The following is a 21517-nucleotide window of genomic DNA, read 5'->3' on the forward strand; positions in this document are numbered from 1 at the left end:
GAACTGGCTGAACCGTTTCTCTATTTCCTTATTAACTCCTTTTGGCAAAATAAATGTCATAGCACAATAAATTATAGTGACATGAATACTGATTTAATGAGTTGAATTCTAGCTGCAAATGACAGCCGAATCGAAGCCCAACCCTGCAATCTCTTATCAATAATTTACTAATTTGGAATTTCTTATTAAAACAATATACAATAAGAAGTTTTGACTAATTAGTTTTATATTACTATTGAGTTTTTGAATATTGTTATTTATATTTTCATATTAATTGACTTGAATACAAAATAAAATATAATAATTTATGAATACGAAGTACAATTTTAATTTTAAAAAATATTTTTTATTTGGTAGTACCAATTAAATTTAGAAAGTGAATTACAAATAATAGAAGTAAATAGTTTCCTTATCAATAAAGCAATTATTATCAATTTGTTTTGAAAATATAATTGTATAATATAAATGTTTCAATGACAGAAACATAAATAATATCATGAACTTAATATATTTTGTGACTAACTATAATAATATATTTACTTGTAAAAATATATTTGTTCAGTCTCCATAAAAAAATAAATTTCCTTACCCATATATCACGTCGGTAAGTCCCCACAAGATCATTGATATCCGATTTTAATAATTCTTAACTTTGAACATTTAAAACCAAGATCTTATACATATATTTTACAATCACCATCATAGGCATAATCGTGAGCTGTAGTTATGTATAACCTAGAGACTTAATCCAATTCCAAAGTTGCTAATAAAATGCCGAATTTATTTATGTGGACGAACACATAAAAGCTAGCTTTGCTGATTGACTCTACCTTAAAAGTTTTCTTGATATACAGTAAAACCTCTATAAAAAATACTCTATAAATTAATAAACTCTCTAAAATAATAAAATCCTCCGGTCCCGACTTGGGCCTTTGTAAAAAATCATCAAATTCGATAAGATAATAAAATAATAATTTTTCAGAAAATTCCTTTATAAATATTAGGTCCCATTAAAACTCTAAATTAATAATTCATAAATATTACAATTATAAATATTATGATAATTTACTAAAATATGAAATCTGTAATGCTTTACGCATTTGATCATTCATGGATTATTTTGCGATGCCTTTTAGATGAGAAGACATGGTTGGGTGTTATGAACTATTTTATTATCATATTGAGATTTATGTAGTATATGTTTCATTCATCATGCATGAATATATTTAATTGGTTATAATAGTTATTTAAGTGCAATGAATTAATATAAACATGTATATTTAAGTAATTCCAATGAATTGATACATGTGTCTATGAATATAATAGTTCATTGTTGCATGAATATAATCAATGAAACATATATGAATTTATTTATTTTCAATACATATGTACTAAATTTGCTGAATTTAAAAAGTCTCTCTTTTAATTAATAAAATATTAATTTATCGATAATTTAATATCTCTCTAAATTAATAAAATTTCATGGTCCCAAGGTTATTAATTTATAGAGGTTTTACTGTATAAAATAAATAATATTTATTTATTTTATCATAATTATGTATGTTTGCAAAAGGGTATTAACTAAACTCTATATATTCTTTTAAATTTAGCTAAGTAATTTTTTATTAAATATTGCAATAATTTAAGAATATAAAGTGGCAATTATGAAATTAGATGTATATTTGAAAATAATATGAAATTTAATGTGAGGTGGTAATTAAGAATATCCTTCTTCTTTTTTTTTATCACCCTTATAATGATACTAAATAATTAAGGCCAATTACACTACTATATATGAGAGTTTATGTAATTATATATAATTTTTTTATGATTTGAAATTTTACATTTAATATTTATGATACTTATTTTTGTCTGACAAATGGATTCCATAAAATTGTAGATATTAGAAAAAAAGAATTATTTTATTTTCAATTGACTTATTACTGAATTATTGTAAATTAAATAAATTTATTTTGAACAAACTATTCTTATACATTTTCACACATTAATGTATGTAAATAGTGATAGCAGCAAGCGGGTCTAGGATGGCCAGACATGAGACCCACCTCACCTCGCCCCCCTTCGCCCGATTTAAATTTTTATTTTTTTAATTAAGTCATATTAATTTAAATTAGTGATTTAACATAATCTTTTATTTAAAATATATTATATGATACAAGTAATAGATTCTACTAATTTTATAGTAGTACTAAATATCATTGTAAATTTAGAAAATTTAGTATAATTTTTTTATCTAAAATAAATTATATAATACAAATATATATTCAACTATTTTTTTGGTATTTCATATATAGAGTTGGATATATGCAAAAATCTTTAAAAGTTTACCTATAATATCATAATTTTATGTTAATAACATATTATATATGAAAATAAATAATAAAAAAATAAATTGGAATTGATCCGGCATAAAGCCCATAACCCGCCCCACTTCCAATCGAGTTCAATATTTTAGAGCCGGAACCCACCTTGAACCCAATAATAGAAGGTGGGGCCTCAAAAAGTTGAGTTCGATTTCCGTCCCTCCACACAAAGAGGTGTACTTTCAACATTATAAAGTTAGTCTCGTCACAAAAATTTGTTTGACGAAACAAATAAGCAGTAAGTCAATATGGGGTAAATATAAATTTTCGTTCAATATTTTTTTTAATATCAATAATTTCAATAAATGTTAACTAATGAAGTAATTTATTTATTATAAGAAAATAAATATCAAATGTACTAAATCTATTATTTTTTTATTATTAGAGATTTATGTATTCATAGTTGTCCTACTAATTAATTATTGGGGTAATTACATTCTCATCTTTTGAGGTTTGATTAATTACACGTAGACCCCTGTGGTTTAAGAAATTACATTTAACCCTCCTGAGTTTGCATCTTTATAATAAATAAGTTCATCTATTAGATAAGATTTATTAAATTTGATGGTATTAATAAAAAAATTAAATAAAAATTAATATTCACCTTTGATTATCCCTTAATTATTTAATGTGTGAGCTGAGAACATACAAAAATGCATCAAAATCACCTCTTGCCTTATTAACGGCAGAGATAGTTATAGTCTATAGACTGCGCAGTGAATCAAAAACTATTGAACAGAGAGTAAAATTCTAGGAAAGAGTTGGACAATAATTTTTAGTTTCTTACATGGGTGTTAAGGCGCCGGGCGGTTAATACCGATGTCATTGTTCTTCATCGTCATTCGTCAACTCGCTGAATTCCAAGCCATGGTAAACACCCCCCACTCCGCCGCACGCCGGTCACCCCTGAAAAGCCACATTACCAGTCCATAATTGTCGATTTACTTTACTCCCTTTGGTGATTCAATTACTGAGTTTATTGACTGGATAAATTTGGTTTCTGGGTTTATTGAAGTGTTTCTATGATTAAGTCGACGATCAATGTGTACGGATCCAAATATGGACCGGGATTTCCTGTTGTAATTTCAAAAACTCTTTTGTTCGACTGTTGTGTTTTAGGTAAATTGACTAGAAAAAGCGTCGGTGTATATGCGAATCTTTTGTTTTTGTTATTCATTGGTTGTGAATTATTTCCTGTATACAAAGTGGTCAGGAACTTCTGTATATCTGCTGCTTATCTTATTCTTTTGTATAGCTTTCTTTTGGTCTATTATTGAAGATGATGAATGCCTAAAACTTTGGTGGCAATGTATTAGCTTCACGAACTTTTTTCAGGAATATTAGAGGATGTCATACTTTATCTACGCTTTATGTTAGGTTGATCGAGTGTTTTTTTGTGGAACCTTTCCATTCATTGTCCCCTAATCATCAATAAAGCTGAATGCGTAAAATTTGTTGGTGGCAATCCTTTTATTGTGAACCTGGTTTATTTCGACAGGCCTCATCGAAAAAAGTTATAACGAGGGAAGAGTGGGAGAAGAGGCTCAGTAATGTCAAAGTTAGAAAAGAGGATATGAATAAATTGGTGATGAATTTTCTGGTTACTGAGGGTTATGTGGAGGCTGCTGAAAAGTTCCGACTGGAGTCCGGGACGGAACGTATCTTTTTTGTTTTTGTCTTCTTGTTTTACTTTTCTGTCTGTTTTAATTACTTACATTTAACTTCGAATATTGTATGGATTCCTTATTGGAAAAATAGCAGATATAGATCTTGCAACTATCACTGATCGTATGGCAGTTAAGAAGGCAGTACAGAGTGGTAATGTGGAGGATGCTATTGAAAAAGTTAATGACTTGAACCCTGAGGTGGGATTGTCTTTTTCTGTTTCAGTTTAGTTTTTCAATAAGAAACAATATGAATGCCAATGATGATCTTGATTTTATTGGGCTCTCATGTTTGCTTATTTTTAGATTAGTACATTTGAATACAACCTGTATTGCTTGATAGAAATGGAATATAAGATGGTAAGTGGCTCATGCATGTCTAAAAATGTTATGTTGAAAGAGAGAGGGGAGAAGCGAGCCGACCTGTGATCGAGCTCAAAGCATCTTGGTAGGGATAAGTACCTCCTGAACCCGTGATCTGTACCCCTACAGGGCAAGAACGGTAAGCCAACTGTAACTGGACCGAAGGTGGGAGCCAGGAAGGGGCCATGCTTTTTTCCAGAAATCTCCTCTGGAAACAATCCCATGAGCCCTAAGAAGCATGAGGGACTGGTCCTGCTAAGGCCGTACCAGAAACACATCGGCAGAGCAGGGTAGCTGCAAGTTTAATTGATGGTGGCAGAACTTCCATTCCGTGCTATTATGATCTGCCATTTGCTTTCATCATTATTATTTTCATTTTGCTACAATTTACAATGATTCATAAAGTACAGGTAGTAAACATGTTATGCATCAGGTTTGTGTCTGATTTTGGTGATCGTATATCTTGCAGCAAATCATTTGCAGTTACTCGATTTACTTGCTTGGCTTTATGGACATCATATCAAAGCAATACAGTTTGATTGTTTTGGATGCAGATATTGGACACAAATCCCCAACTTTTTTTCCATCTCCAACAGCAACGGTTGATAGAGCTGATCCGGAATGGGAAGGTGGAAGAAGCTTTGGAGTTTGCTCAAGAGGAACTTGCTCCTAGGGGAGAGGAAAATGTAATTTTCAGACTGATATGCCTATTTTGCTGTAACCTTCTTAATGATTGTTATAATAGTTTTAGTGTGTCTTGTTTGTTCTACTCCTTATCTGCATGCTTGTAATAATTTTTGCCCAGCCTATTTGATTGAAAGTTCCCTTCGGAAATTATTTCCATTATACTTATCTTGAGTATTCACTGCAAGGAATATACATAATTTCAGCAAGGTTTTTTAGAAGAGTTGGAGAGGACTGTTGCATTGCTTGCTTTTGAAGACGTCACCAATTGCCCTGTCGGTGATCTGCTAGATATATCGCAGCGCCTCAAGACTGCTAGTGAGGTGAATGCAGCCATCCTTACCAGTCAGAGCCATGAAAAAGGTGACTCCCTTTTAAAGTTTTGCAATGGATCTCGTCATCATCAGTCTACAATTCTTGGCCTGGGAATTATTGATGTGGGGAATTCAATATCAAATTATGCTCAACTTTCTGAGCATCTATTTTATTATGTGACCTCACCACAAATAATTCGAGCCACCAAATGATCTTTCAATGCATAACAGATCCAAAGCTGCCAAGCTTACTGAAAATGCTAATATGGGCACAGAACCAGCTCGATGAGAAAGCTACTTATCCGCGAATAAACGATTTATCTACTGCAGCACTTGAAGATCCTGCTGTTTGAGAGCCGAACCAAAATGACCAGGAGTCCAAAATGGCATGTATCCTTTAGTTGGTAAGGGAAAGGTAATTTAGTGCGAATTACAAATGTCTGTATCCATTTAAGAATTCGGCGCCAATTGTCGAACTCTTACAGTGTTTAGTGGGTGTGTATAGACTGTTGTTCCTGTGGAACTATCTGTATCTGAATAAAAATCAAATATTTATCTCTCATACTCTCTTCCCTGTCTTAGTTAATAATACGCGATATTCATGGGCCCATAACCGCAAGAGTTCAAAAGCTCCAATATTCAAGACCAAAACTACATAATAATCTGGAAAAAAATGAAACATGAAGTCACATTGCTGGTATCAACAAAAACTGCAGGCAGCTCCTGGAAAATGGGATACCTCTGAAGCTGCTATGGCCCTCCACCCACAGAAGATAAATCCAAATGGTAAATTCAGGTGAGTCTTGAAACTTTGCTGGGTCAAGTTCTCTTTCTCTCCCCCCCATTTCTGGGTGAAAACCATCATCAAAATTCAGGGCATAACTGTGAGGATCATACTGGAATTTCACGTGCTGTTTGCCCCCATACCTCATTGCCTTCTTCGTTGCTGCTTTTATCCTCCAGAATAGGCTCTTACGCTGTTTCTTGTCACGACTCTGCATCCACCCAAAACATTCCACCAACCCCATTAAGAAAAAAAGAAGTTATCTTTTTTCCCCTCAAATTGGTTGAATTGTAGGGTTGTTTGTGAAGGGTAGATAGGAAAAGAGAAGGGAAGAAATTTCTCCACCCTCTGAAAGAGAAGATCCGAATGGCTTCGCAATGCAAAGAGGTGATGACCATAAATAAACAAAAGATGAAAAAAGAGTGTGTGGGGAACTGGGAACTGCTAAAACAGACAAGAAACACAAAATGCAAATGCTTTTGGTCCTTTGAAGAAACTGCTTTTTGCTCTCATTTCGAGCTGTAGGCTCCTCAACGGCAGTGCTAGTACACTTTTTCTTGCATCGGGGAACTCAAATTCCATCAGGCCACACACACAAAATCACACACCCGCTGTGTGTGTGAGACAGTGGGGAAAGGGCCTAGTCCAGGGTCTTATCGCTATCAAATTGGTTAGCAGTAACAGCCAACCAAAAAGTGTTGTCTGCAAGTACAAAGGTCAGAGCTCCATTCCTGGGCAGTAAATGTAAGCGATCCCAATATCTCTCTCATTGTACAGTCGGTATATACATTATTAATGTTCGTTGCACAAATTAATGTAGACTGCTTGTTTCTGAGCTACATGTACTAACAGCATGTAGAAGTGTCCTGTAGTAATGCTATTCTCCAAAGTTTGATTAATTCATCGCATGCACCGGCCGCTATCATGTTTCCACTGCTTTGGATCAGGTTTCATTGACGGGAACTGTCTTATTGTTGAAATGCTTAAGTAGAAATTCTTATTGTACGTACTGATTGGATTTTATGTTGCATTTTTGTATTGCATTTATCTGAAACCGATTTTAAACTGCAATGTCGTCAAACTTAAACATTGAAATCCCACTTCTCATTAAATATTCATTCATTTCACATACTCCGATTGGATCAACAAGTGGTATGTATGAATGGTTATCACATACACTTTCGTCTAACCGCCCAGTGTGTTTAACATATTCAGGAACTTGAATTGAATCCTTTGCTCATTGGTGTGATACTATGTGCATAAACCTACAGAAAGTTGGTGTCTGGAATTGATTGGAAACAGCTTTGAACTCTCTTTATGTTAAGAAGATAACGATCCACAACCCATGTGCGTAAAAGAGCAAAACTTATGGTCCATCCTTAGAATATGTAAAAGTTTGTTGCTGTGGTGAATCTGCAATGAAATCTTCCTCTGATACATCAAATCAAGAAACCCTTTATAATGACTCCTTTTATCAGTAGCATAAGGTAATGTGCAGAGGGATAGAAGATAGTGGGATTTCTGCTGTTGGTGTTTTGTCAATGTATGGAAAGCCATTTGTGCCTTTCCCCATATCCTCACTAATTTCTTTCTTGTCTCAATCCACACGCTCTATTCTGCCTTTTGCCCCTCGTAATTCTTTTCTGTTGGTGTATTTTGACCTTTGTAAGGCTGAGAGGAATCACCATTTTTTCTCATTAGTATTCTTTTTCATTAGATTGTTTGGTAGATATTGAACAACCATTTCTTTTTAAAATTTAAATTATTAGAGACAAAGATTTTACTAATAGCGGTGACGGATTAAATATATATATATTTTTTAATAAAATCAGTCACCGCTATCACTACTAGCGATAACTAATTAAGTATTTTTTTTTACAAAAATTGTGGCACCGCTTTTAAGACAGCGGTGCGACGCAAAATTTTAAGAATCTCATTTTCACTGCAATTCCTTATTTTATTTTATTTTATTTTGACAATTTTTAAATAATTGCCCCTTATTATTAAGTCTAATGGGCCTAAAGGTATTGGGCTAAATGTGAGAACAGCCCAGTACTCCCACTCGACCTATCAAATGACCACTAAAATCTCCGCCGTAGATTTCAAATACAACTTGAGAAAAACATCTTAACCGTTCAATCTAGGGCTGCAAACAATTCGACTTATATGCCTCTCTCTCGCCACTGCAAGCTTCTTCTCTGCTTCAGCCACCCCAAAGCCGAGAACTCCAGAATCCAAGAAGTTGATTGAAGTGGGAAATGGTGCAGCGGCTGACGTACAGGAAGCGGCATAGCTATGCCACGAAATCCAACCAACACCGGGTCGTCAAAACACCCGGTAATAACCCATACGAAAACCTTTACTCAAATGTATTTTACGTGTTCTGCTTTGATTTCTGTTTATTAGGTTAAACGGGTTGGATTTGATTTTTTTCTGGTTAAATGTGTTCTTTTAGCTTTTTTGTTCTCCCCCTGCAATTGGCTTCCTCTTGTAGGTGGGTATTGTTAATTAGATTGATAGAGTATGTGTTGTGTGTGAAAAATAGGTGGGAAGCTAGTATACCAGAGTACTAAGAAAAGAGCAAGCGGTCCGAAATGCCCTGTTACTGGCAAGAGAATCCAAGGGGTATGTATACTTCAATTTTAATTCTTTCGATATGTCTATCTTAATGTGCTTCTATGGAATGTAAGATCACTTCTTTCTAGGATTTTGTTGTAGTAAGCAAAATCATGTATTATTGCAGCGTGCAAGAGTTTTCCTTTCGAAAAAAGCTTGCATAGTGTTTGGTTTCATTTTTGGCCCATCTGTGAGATGGGCGGAGATGGGCCAAAACATGGACAACGTTTGCCTTTATTTGTTTTGGATGTTTTGGTGATCATTTACAGTGTCCTGAATAGTTCGTATGCTGTTTGAAATTTGAATTGGTTATCAACGAAATCCACACAAGTTTAAAAAAAATTTCCTTGCTACATCTAGGTTCTGAATGCGTAGACAAAACCGTTGGGTTTTGTGGATAGCTTTAATGGATGACCATTTTAGTGGTGTTATTATTTTGGAATTTTATGTTCAAGCATTCATGGAAGTCTTAATTTTATTTTATTTTTTTACTTTTTCCATCTGGAGCTACTTGATTGTTATGACTAAATTTGTAGTTCCATAAGCTACAGTTATGGTGCATGAAGCATGTTCATGTTTGGTTTAAATTATGCCCTGACTGGTTATATATAAATAAGAGTGCAGCAGTGATTTGTGTCCTTAATTGTAACCTGAGTACTTGGGGGAGGATGAGATTGCTAAAAATCTAGCTCTCTGATTTGAGAATAATATGATATGATGCTCGGGAGTTAGTTTGATGTCCTTTTATGTTTTATGATTCTGAAATATGGTATTCTTCCTCTTTTGAAGTTTATTATTTGAATCCATTCTCACCAATTTTCCATATTTACAGATTCCTCACTTGAGACCTGCTGAGTACAAGAGGTCTAGATTATCCAGAAATCGGAGGACTGTCAACCGTCCATATGGCGGCGTATTGTCTGGCGGTGCTGTGAGGGAAAGGTTGGTTGTTTCATTAATTGAATGACTGCCATTTATCATACACAGTTCTGCTTTCTTTTATCTAATGTCTGAGATCGTCTCTCCTTGTGTTTTGAAGGATCATTAGAGCTTTTTTGGTGGAAGAACAAAAGATTGTGAAGAAGGTTTTGAAGATACAGAAAGCAAAAGAAAAGCTTGCTGCTAAGAGCTAAAGTGCACTGGTGCTGAGATAGTGTCAGAAAAAATTAGCCAAGGATTATGGAATTGTATTGTGAGGTTTAAAAGCTTACTACTATCTGTATTTTGTTGGGATTCTTTGGAATATGACTTTTGATTTTCCTTAGTTTGTTGAGAAATCTGTGATGCTAGGTTTTTGGGTTGGGTTTTCAGTGATGGCAATTAACTTTGGATTGCTTTTATGTGATTTAAAGTTTTGGTCTCATTGATTTTAAGTCATTGTATTTCCTTCGTTGGTGGGTTTTAATTGGTTGATTTTGAATTGGCTGCATACTGTTGTTTCTGAGGCTGGAGGAACTTGTGCTAGGCCTCTGTTGTCTACTCTCGTTAACCTAGAGGAACTCACAAGCTGATGCAATGTTTCCCAATAATATATGGAAGTATATTGATTTTCATTTGCATGCGTTACTTATGGACAGAATTTAAAATGTGAAGATTAAACTTTTTCTGGTCACTGCACAAGACTTTTGTTGTATCCTAGTGTGAATCTTTGTTCAGAAAACGTACAATATCCATCCTAAGATCACTGCAATCGTATGTTTTAAGATTTGTTGATGCAAGTAAGACCAACATTAGGTCCTCCCAGAATTTACTCGTGGAATCTGGCAATCTTCTGTGAAAATGTAACTCGTTTCTCCATCTCATGCTGCACAGATGATGTTCTGCGCAAATGTGGGCTCAGAGACATTTTTGTCCCAATAGTGTATCAAAGGAATGCAGTTTTATGTTGTTACGAAGCCTTTTTCTTTTTTGCCTACTGATCACTTGGAATGATCTCTCAAATCTCCCTAGAGGTTGGCATCTATGTCGCTTGTTTCATCAAACAGCGGAGCCGGAATGCATGAATTGTGCAAATTTGTTTAGATTCTGTTGTGGGACAAAAAATACTCTGATTTTCTGTAGTAGACTTTCAAGAAGAAAGTATGCTGATATGCTCTCTTGTTCTCTGTGAGTCGATCAGTCAAACCTCAACCAGTATCACTTTCACTGAAAGTACTTCTATCGAAATAACGAAAACCCATTCAAGTTGCATAATCTCAACTCCTCAGGTTTATAACGGAGGTGAAATCATTTATGTAAACAAATTCATTTATGAAATTTACATTTTGGGGGTGTATGTGTAATTTTTTTTAAAAATATGAATATATTGTGTAAATAATTCTGACGGTTGTTGTAAGCAGGTGTAATTATCCAAAAGATATGGTGATTTATGTAAAAATTTATCCCAATAGAAATTAGTAGGCCGAATTGCAGGCTCAATGTTGTGCTCCAATAATAGAATTGATCTGGTCTTAATGGCCGCTGGCAATTGGAATAAGATGGGTTGTCTTCTACCATTTTAGTTATAGGCCCAGCTTATAGTATCAGCTGGACCAGGCCCAGGTTTTATGCTGGGCTCGGACTTTTCTTGTATGCCCCATGGGCCCATTTCCCCTGCAGTTTTTGTCAATTCTTTTTATGAAAATGACAAAGAAATTACTACCAACACAATAATTTGATGATTAAATTATTAATTTTTTATTTGAATGTCACGATATCGAAAACCCTATTGAAAACATAATGCAGACATGTTATAATTAGGTGGTGGTGATTAATACTAATTAAGACTGAATTTGATGTATAATGTATTAGTAGGAGTGTGGTAGAATAAATGTTTTTTGACGATTAAGTTCTTTTAATTGGATCATGACAACAAATCTAGCCTGACATGACTTTACACAAAAATTAAAAAAAAAAATATTAAAGAAATTGACATAGTGAGTGAATAATTTCTTCTACCAATGGAAACTTACCTACAAAAAAATAAATAAATAAAAGTAAATGGGTGATGGGCAGAAAAGTCAGAATAAAATATTATGATTTATTTAAAAGGTAGTGCTCTGAACACAACACATATGTCGTAAATCAATCAACTTAAGATGAGTTGAAGAGATATTGTGAAAAAGTGAAGCTACAACATATCAATTATTCTCATCCTACCCCCACACCCCTTCTTACATTTTTTTCGTATTGGGCTGATTAATTAATATTTGCATAAGCCGAAAAGCAGATTTAGAGGATCTTAATTAAGGATGTCGCATTCTGTACTGCAATAATAAAACTGTGATTCAAATTTAGAGATTAATAATAAAATGAAATCAATCATCTTTAATTATTAATTAAACATGAGGGATTAGTATCTCTTAGCTGGATTTGCTTCCCCCCTTCTTTTTAGGTGCCTTTTTTTCTCTCAGTGGTGTGCAAATCCTTCCAGATTGGTTAAAGATGAAATAATTGACATATATGTATTATATATTATTTATCAAATAAAATAATATCATATGTAATGGTATTTTATGAGTGGTGATCCATCATGACTTAAAAAAGTGTGTTAACAAAAGTAAAGGCAGGAATTGGAAAAAGTTGTGGTACATAGCTCTATTATTATTGTTATTATTATTATTAGCTATTTAGTATATATATATATATATATATATATATATTGCATGTTAATATTTAAATTATAATATATTTTTTTTCATTTATGTTAAAGTTAGTGGTGTTGGTGGCTGATTATGGTTATAATATTTGTAACATTTCTTCTTCAATAGCATCACCACCATGTTCATGTACGTTACTACCCATTTATCACAATTATCTATAATATTATTGTCTACTAATTCACATCAAAACGGTGGATAATTTCTACACTTATAGAAGAGCGCATGATTCTACTTGTTTTGAGACACAGACTTATATACATATACTACATGCATTTATAAAAAGAGTTAGAGTCATATGATGTTGTCGAGCTGTTGTATCACGAAAAAGACAAGTCAACAAATAAGAAGTTTGCTGTAGTGGGCTTGAATTTTTTAAAAAGAGCGAGATATTCACGTCTCCGTCTGAAAATGTATTTTTATATTTAAAACTGTAAATTATTATTTTTACAACATTAACCTTAAATGGGAATTGCAGATGAAAGGTAAAGAGTGCTGGTCCAGAATAGGGAAGGGGATTAATTAATGTATCAAGAACATGATTATGTTTCTGTTTTATTACATTAACTACATTACTCACTTAATCATGTTGTTTCCTACTTAATCATAAACCCTAATTCTGTAGCTGGAGATGTTGCTTTGCAATTGCTACAAAATTTGAAGACAAAAGCACAATACAACATCATAAGTATAGGACTATAGGTCTACGAGTTCAGTAGTTTTGCACCTGCATTAAAAGACGAGAAAGTGAGAAAATCAGTCTGAGGCCTACGGCCATGATCTCTCAGCCACACACGACCCACGAACACCTCACCCCCACTTGTTTGACCGCTCCGGCCCGTCTGATCTGATGCTGCCAGTCTGATTAAAAGGGTGGGCCCCACATAAAATTTTGTTGTTTGGAAACTTTATTGTTGTAATAATGAGTGGTAGACCTTACACACGCGTGAGCTCACGTACGTGCGACGCTGCTCCATTGCACGCGCACCGTATTCTTTTCATGAGTTGCTGCTGGGCCACACACTTACACTTGATGGATGAGAGGATTCATTCCTTAATCGACGGATGACAAAAGTGGTTAGTGATAAGCGAAGGGATCAGGACCGTAGAAATTGAGGCGACAATCTCATGATAGAATATCTCGTTGGTTGGTCGAAACCTGCGAAGGCCGACAATTAGAGAGAGGATATGTCGGCTAAGCTGAGCAGCCTGATCGAGAGTACAGAATCTGTGTGCAACTAATTGCATGATAATTAATAATGCACCAGTTTCAATTGTATTTATTAAATCATTATTATTTTTATTGTAATTTGGTGCTCTTTTTTGGCACAAAATATAGGACTGATCAGTCACTACTGATTAGTACTTGAGGAGACCATGTCATGTGTTAAATGTACACAAAATTTTGTTTTGATGCATGTGGCTATATATATTATTTTGATATAATTATAACTTTTTTTATTGTAAAAATTAATAATTATAATAATTTAAGGGCAGTCGAAAATTAATTGTTGCTCGAGGAAATTCAAAATAAGTTAGTCAATTTATGCTTAAACCCATCAAGATTTTTATCGGCGTCTCAAAATTAAGTATTGAGGATGTATTAAAATAATTAAAAATGTCAAGTAACATATATGAAATAATAATGAGATAATGTGATAATATGTATGGCGTTTGAGATAATTTAGTAGGAGGAAATGACCGTAACATGAAGCATGTGTGGATATGTAAGGTATTAGGAGGTTTGGATCGTCTTGTCTAAATTTCTGCTTTCAAATGGAGGACAAAGACAAACCCTACCCGTTAATTATTGGGGGTACTAAGGATGATCTATTTGTTAAGTATTTGGCAATTATGTAAAGAGGGCATGGAAACGGTGGAAATTTGTGGGTTTGAGGCAAAATGTTGTATATATGGTCTATAGAAATGATAAAATTTGTACTTTTTCCACTCATAAAATCCATAAACATTTGTTGCGTCCTATTTTGCGCAATAAATCTTGTACGATAATTTGGTATCAACTACAATAGACGTGTGTGATGTAATATTAAAATAATTCTCACCCCAACTCCGGACTTTATGAGCTCAAAACGAAGCATCTACTTACCAGGGTTGTGCAAAAAGAAGAAACATGCGTAGGGAGTTAATGGGCTGGACCCGTCGAAACAGAATGAAAAAAGCAAGAAATTGAGGTGGGGAGGACAGTACATGCCATTGCCAAGCCGACATCCTCCCACTGTTTTGTTAGTGAATGGGCCGAGACTATGTACGCGCTCGCGAAACTTCACGGTGTGCTCGTGTCGGGTGCAGCACTCATGCTGCCTGCAACCTGATCCTGTTTTTTTCTTTTCCTTTTTTTTTTTTTTGAAGAAAAAAAGAATTCATGGTAGTTAAGTGTGTTGTTATATAAAATATTTAATTATATATGTATTTGTTTAAATACTTATGCTTTTCATTATGGGAGTTTTCTTCGTAATTAATTATTTAGGTGTGTTTGAATTGATAATTGATTGTTTGATGCTTTTGGATTAGATAAAGTTGATTATCTTTAGATAAAGTTGTTTCAATTTGATGTAGGTCGCGCGAAATCCGAATCGGGTCGCTGAATCCTTCTTTCGAACTACCTGTTAGTGGATCTTGAGAACAAAACAAACGTGAGACTAGTTGAGTAGCCCTCGGCAATGGCCCTCCGATACTTAAGTTAGAAAAGTGGGGTCGAAAAGATAAAAATGAGGTCGAATGAGATCAAAAGATGGCGGTAAAAGTGATGAGACAACGTAATTTGAATAATCATAAATGAGACTATTTATAGTCGTACAGTACTGTCTAGGAAAGCGACACGTATCTCCCCTGAAATGTTGCCACGTCATCCCAATCCAAGGGCCCTCCAAAGATATACTTTATTCCCTGGTCAAAATTGGTCAAGATAGTCAAAATAGTCAAGTATAAATGTGTAAATACTTTAAAATTGCAGGAATATTTAGATAATTTGATAATTTTCCTCATCACAATTGAAATTATTCTTCTACAAATTTGAAGCTCCGACAAATAGTATAGTCATTTTAAAATTTCCACTAGAAAAATAATTAAAAAGGAAAAACAATTAAATTCAGTGGAATGAGAATTTTACAATAATGGTTGATCAGTAGATAACCAGGACTCAGAAAGACCAATCCCACGATTCTTGGCTTATTTGTCTTGTTATGACAAAGGACTAGCAAGTCAACCTTTGGCATTCACGCTGCCGTAAATTAGTGTTCATAAGACGCCTCCAATTATTGGTGTGGTGTTCACATGTTCAATTTCAAGCTATTTAATGCTAAAAAAAAATATTATTTAATATATTAATGTGATATAAATATTATTATTGAATTATTTTTAATTTATGCCAGTTGATTTTTAATTGATACAAGAAAAAATATTTGAACCAAATGAATTTCGTATGGGTTACCAGACTTTTGCAAGTTTCTAATGAAGATGACCTGCAAAACAGAGACGAACACTCTGTAAATCAAGTCAGCAACAGATCAGATAGTGAAAATAATTAATGAAATTAAGCAGTAAAAATGGGACAGGGCAGTTGAACTTGAGATATAGATAACAATTTTATTTATAAGCAAACAATGGATAAGAAATGACATATGATCAAATTCTTGTTTTCTGGGATTATGTTGGGATAGATCTTCCCATTTTTGAGGTGGATCTCTGGTTTTCAAGAAAGCTCTCGCCTCTTAGCTGGTAGTTGGAGAGGATCCTAATCCTTCTTTCCTCAGTGCCACATGTTCTAAACGCTCTAGGGTGCATGTTTACCCACTTTCATTCTCTTTCATTGAGTTAGCAACATCTCTGCAACGTAAGTAGCCTTCCAGGGAGCCACCATGTGTCTTTATTTGTATCGAAGTTTCTGATTGTGCTGAGCTATTCTTTTTTGGATCGATCTCTAATTGTCAAATTTAGGGATATCAGAAACAAAATTTGGTATTTCTTATTCATATTCAAGTAGTTGTGTCGAGTAGTATAACACAAATTCACCGAGTATTGTCTAAGAAAATAAATAAGTGAATATAAGATTAATTTAAGCAATCCCATTGCTATAAGTATAAAGTCCTCGTTAATGAGATCTAAAATTGGTTTACGGCCATCCTCAAAACAGTCTAATGAAATCTAAAATTAGGTTTCTAGCCGGCCTCCCTGCAGTCTAATCGAGTGAGCTCTTTTCTATGAAAAAATGGGGGTGTAGGTAAAGCATGAAGTAAATGTAATTCACAGTGGGAAATTAGAGAATAAATTCTACTCAAAATTGGGTTTTATATTTTCATATGCCCTTTTTTCATTTATAATAGGAATTGAAGACTTTATGGTATGAGAAAAGCAAAAAGGAGATTAAAAGAAACAAGTTGCATGTGAATTAAAATCATCCACACACACACTTTTATATATATATATATATGTGCTGAGGGTGACGAGAGACGTTCCTTTCAACTGTCTAAACACATATAGCTGAGGTGCTATTTCCGAGTGTCCAAAAGCAAAACACACTCTCTCTCTCTCAAATCCCGAAGCGTCCTCTATTTTCAACCTCCGGTGACCTCTTCAGTCTCTCTAAGAAAGAGAAAGGAACCTTGTTTAGTGCAACCTAGCTTTCCTTGAAAGACTCTTGCTTTGATCAGATGATGATAAAGCCGTGAAGAATACCCTGCAAAAAGCTTTCCCCCCTGTCTTTCCAAACTGCCATAACTGTCCCCTAAAAGATATTGACCACCCCACCGGTCCAGTTTTCTTCTGCACCCCAACCTTAAATCTTGCACGGCGGAGAAAGAGTTGAACTGGTGTGTGTGATGGGTGGGGAGGACGATGGGTGGGTTGGATGGCCGCCGGCGCCGAGTGGTTCCCCGCTCTACATTCAGAAAGATGATCACTGGACGCACTTCGACAACTCCGTCAATGCTGTTTCGTTTGGGTTTGTGGCCACTGCCATTCTCATTTCCATGTTTCTTGTTATGGCTATATTTGAGAAGTTTCTAAGAACCACCTCGCCGGCTCTGTCTCCGGCCGGTGGCCGCCGGAGACACTCCGACATTGAGGCCCAGAATCATGTTGGTGGCTTAATCAATGCTAAGCTCGGCTACCCATCTCCTAAAGTGAGTATTTCTCGTGATAAAAAGCTGTATCTTTTACTGGCCTTGTGTTTGCCCTTTCTTTGATTGTCCTGCAATTTGGATAAGGTGTTGGGTTTTCACAAATGATGATTGCTTTTCTGACAAAGTCCATATGTTCTTGCTTTTCTTACCCATTCGCTAACATCATACTTGAGAGCAATGTTGTATATGGTGAATCTGAAATACTCGCTCTCCAGACTATACCACCTTGTTCACTCCCTGACTTTACTTATTTTTTCTTGGCTGGGGCCCGGGGGTATGGTATGGGGAAGATCCGCTCAGGTAACATATGCGGGCATTGAAAACGTCTAACAAGTGTAATTTGCTCTGAGGCTTTACATTTTTACAGCAAGATTGTGTGCATTAACAGAGAACATCAATTTATCATAATCCTAAATGCTGCAAGGAAGTCGCGGAACATCTTCCGACATCGGAGGACGAAAATTTTGCAAGCACCATACTCGCATTATTTACATAGGATCTCGGGTATAATAATATACCATTTGAAATAGGAACTTCAGATTAACTAATTCTCCGTTGTTTTGTAGTCTAGAATTCTTTATAGATAACTGCATGTGCATGTTCTGGGATTTTGGTGCACTAAGAACACACCCTTGTATATAATATCTTGGAAATGGCCCATGGATGAAGTTGAGTTGGTTTATTGGTCCTACATCCATTAATGAGAAGTGATGCTGTAAGTTTTAAGTATTGTTCTTCATATTCTGGAGCTCAGCCCCACTCTTTTTTATATGATCTCCTTTTGGCCCATCACACACCAATATTTATGATTCCCCGCGTGGCAAATCCCTCGTTCGGGGACAGTCTTGCCAACCATGAATCTCGTTGTTTTCCTGTTAGTTTATTGTCTTCTTTGTAACTTTAATAATACATACAACTAGGTTCCTTGTAAGTGGATTATAGCTATACAGACTTACTTAACTTTCACCTTTGTTTATAATAAGAGCCCAATGATCATAGGTTCTCCAACAACCTTAATTCGTTCTATTTTTTATTCAAATGGAATTTTAATTAGTTTGGCTGTCTCGATAAAGAGCACCATCTTGAGTGGAGTTGATGTGCACGTTACGCTAAAAGTTTGGGTTGTTTGTGGGATTAGGTGCTCGATTTAGAAACCTTGGACTTTAGAATAATGTCTCTGGAATGAGGTGGGTACGGTACATGGCCATCTTTAGAGCTGTCTAAATTTGTAACTATTATCATCTGATCCGCTGTGATAGTAAGTCTTGATTTACAATTTGGTGTTGCTTGGTTCTCGGTGATGAGACTTTTTCACCTGTATCAGAAAGTCATTTGCCTCCATCTCTTTGGGGAATTTATGTTTAATAAAATGCTCTTCTAATATGCAACAACTCAAATTACTTCGGGATTGGGATAATCTTGTTACCTCTGCATTAGCATAATCACACACTGTCACGAACCCACCATTGATGCAGTTGAAATAAAATGGTCTGTATTTCTCTTGTCCTTACTTGCATTTTGTCAACTGGTTTATTGTTCTCCATTTCTTTTTCTTATTATTTTCAAATTCTAGAGGGAAAGTACCACTGAGTGGAGCACTCAAACGGAGCACCCTGGCTCGACATTTAAAGGTGTTAATGAACTTGAAATGCTTAGAATTTACTACAACTCATAAAAGCTAGTTTTTCTTTTGCACACACGGGAAAACTCCGCAAAATACAATATTTGAAAGGTAAGGACGAGGCAGAATATCTCTGTAACAGCATCCGTTGGAAACACACGTATAGATTTATCTTTGACATGATGATGATAGGAAAACATGGCTTTGGCTTACCTCTAGAACAAGTTGAACTTCTCCATACCTATTGACGAGGGATTAGCTGAATCTTACCATGTACACTGACTCCTTAAGTCCAACACAATTTCACATAACATTGGTCTGGCAGTCAAGAGTCCAGCTTAAATTGCAGAGCAACCAAGCACAAGTTTCCTCACATTATTTGCCATCTCCTAGAAAAGTTTTGTCTTAGACTCCTAAGGAGTATAAAGTAGCAGTCTGAATAATTATGTTCGAGAGCGTAATAGCACTGTAGCCCGTTTAATTATTCATGTCCAGCTTAGAATTTTTTGGTAAATTGTTCCTACTTAACACTTCCGCACCCTGTTTTTATTAACTGGCTTAATTTTATCATCTCAGATATCAGCCAACGCCAGAGAAGTTTCAGTGGTGATGCCTGGTAACAACGTTCCCACCTTTATCGCACATCCAGCTCCTGTGCCCTGTGCTCCAGAGCGGATTGCATGGCCTTCACATCAACCGCAATCCAACTTACATGCTCCTCTCAGCTCTAATTGATCTCAGCAGCCATCAACAGTTCGTCTTTTGAACCATTTATTAAACTCACAACAACCCGTTGTTGTGAGTAGAATTGAGCGAGATAGGGACTGGTACATATGCACATTCAAGTGTTGAAAACCTGAACGGAGGCCACCGTTTTGTCTACAGGCTATTAAGATCACAGTTCGTGTACATATAGGTACTCTGGTCTTTTGCAGGCTTCCGCAAGTCTCTAGCAACATTTGAAAACATATTTTCATGGGAGGCGTCATATTGGAAAACAAACCACTGTTTTTCTTTTCTTGATGATTGTCTGTGCATTATGTTATGATGTTTTTCTCCAGTGGTCTGAAACGGGTTTTGCTTGATTATACGGAGAACCCCATTTCAAAAGCAAACTCAAACATGTAACCCAACTCAAATCCAGGTACTACAAACACATCCAACCACGCACGAATGTTGAGCTGCATCAGTGAATTGGGCCGAAAGCTGAAAACGACATAGTTTATTAATTACTCCAGAAGGACATGGGCCTGGATGAGGTCCCCGAATCGGAAAGTTTTCCAATGGAGACAAATCCATTCCCACGCTTCGAAAAAGTTTTGTTTGCGAGTGCCGAAAAAGTGCAAAAACACCACACTACAATACAAAATTCATATCAACCGCTACTTTTGCAAACTCGATGTTTGAATTTTGAACCCTCCGAACATTCTTTTTTCCTTCCCACTCAATTCCAAGACTCTGATGTCCTAACCTTCGTATGTCAGCAAAGGGCAGAAAACAACAACAAGAACAATCCAAATCTCCAAGAGGAAACCACCAAAATCCCAGATTCAATGTGGATCGAATACAACAAAAATAACCAACGTCTCTCCTATGAGGAAAAAGTTGGGACCACTCCTCTGAGAGCAATTTATTTTCTTCCGTGTAGGTGTGGTCGCTTTATTTATTAAGTAGCTGTAGGGAGATGGGTATAATCTTGTCAATCCCCACTTATCTTACACAATGCAGCGAATGAAGTCGTACTCTTTCAGTTGGCAAACAACAGCTGTCTATTCTTAAACGTATTACACTAGGAATTCGTAGTCCTCGTTTACTTCATTTGATTGAGATGCGTAACGAGGTTGAAGCCTTTCATATGTATCATTCTTTGTCCAATCTACCTAATCAATTGATGTCGTGACGTACGAAATACAAGTGCATTCCAAAGAGTTGGAGTAATAATAATGGGAATTTAAGCTTATATTTGAGATACATCTCGTCTCAATCAAATTCAATTTTATTTCTTTTTCTTTTTATCAAGAAAAGATGAAAATGCAAACAATAATGAACTTAGGAATAGACAGCAGAATGGCAAATTATGCAGCGGGGGTAAATGGGGTAAGTAATTATTGGGAATGAAAGGATTTCCCTCCAAAGTTAACTTTTGACTTTTATTTACAAAAGCGGCCAAGGCAAGAACCGGACTCGGCGCTTTTTACATGCCAAAAATAACCCTAATGGTGGTTTAATATTACAGAAAGATAAAACATTCCAAGGACACAAGTGGATTTTCGAGCGACTCGTTACTTGTCGGTGGCCACTTGCTATC

The 21517-nt window shown here is 35.3% G+C and overlaps 4 protein-coding genes across 5 annotated transcripts in view; 3 read left to right on the forward strand and 1 right to left on the reverse strand.

Moving 5' to 3' along the window:
* On the forward strand, nucleotides 3062–5971 carry LOC105175514 (glucose-induced degradation protein 8 homolog). Of its 2 annotated transcripts, none has more exons than XM_011097968.2 (6): nucleotides 3062–3254; nucleotides 3883–4042; nucleotides 4143–4249; nucleotides 4966–5097; nucleotides 5302–5458; nucleotides 5641–5971. In XM_011097968.2, the coding sequence occupies exons 1-6, from the start codon at nucleotides 3204–3206 to the stop codon at nucleotides 5760–5762; spliced, it is 729 nt and encodes a 242-aa protein (XP_011096270.1). In that variant the 5' UTR covers nucleotides 3062–3203; the 3' UTR covers nucleotides 5763–5971. The 2 variants fall into 2 exon arrangements, with proteins under 2 accessions (XP_011096270.1, XP_020553890.1); XM_020698231.1 differs by lacking the exon at nucleotides 3062–3254 and adding an exon at nucleotides 3487–3503.
* On the forward strand, nucleotides 8360–10073 carry LOC105175516 (60S ribosomal protein L34). Its single transcript, XM_011097969.2, has 4 exons — nucleotides 8360–8530; nucleotides 8739–8818; nucleotides 9642–9751; nucleotides 9849–10073. Exons 1-4 carry the CDS (start codon nucleotides 8452–8454, stop codon nucleotides 9940–9942), a joined length of 363 nt encoding a protein of 120 aa, XP_011096271.1. The 5' UTR covers nucleotides 8360–8451; the 3' UTR covers nucleotides 9943–10073.
* LOC105175517 lies at nucleotides 16928–20228 on the forward strand. The gene is made up of 2 exons (XM_011097970.2): nucleotides 16928–17588; nucleotides 19786–20228. Exons 1-2 carry the CDS (start codon nucleotides 17286–17288, stop codon nucleotides 19942–19944), a joined length of 462 nt encoding a protein of 153 aa, XP_011096272.1. The 5' UTR covers nucleotides 16928–17285; the 3' UTR covers nucleotides 19945–20228.
* LOC105175639 overlaps nucleotides 20295–21517 on the reverse strand; it is a 2224-nt gene continuing 1001 nt past the window's right edge. Inside the window, exon 2 of the mRNA XM_011098142.2 lies at nucleotides 20295–20356. Coding sequence (XP_011096444.1) covers nucleotides 20295–20356 — 62 coding nt within the window. The remainder of the gene's footprint in view (nucleotides 20357–21517) is intronic.

Source organism: Sesamum indicum, linkage group LG12 (genome assembly GCF_000512975.1).
Source record: "Sesamum indicum cultivar Zhongzhi No. 13 linkage group LG12, S_indicum_v1.0, whole genome shotgun sequence".
In the NCBI taxonomy this organism is placed as follows: domain Eukaryota; kingdom Viridiplantae; phylum Streptophyta; class Magnoliopsida; order Lamiales; family Pedaliaceae; genus Sesamum; species Sesamum indicum.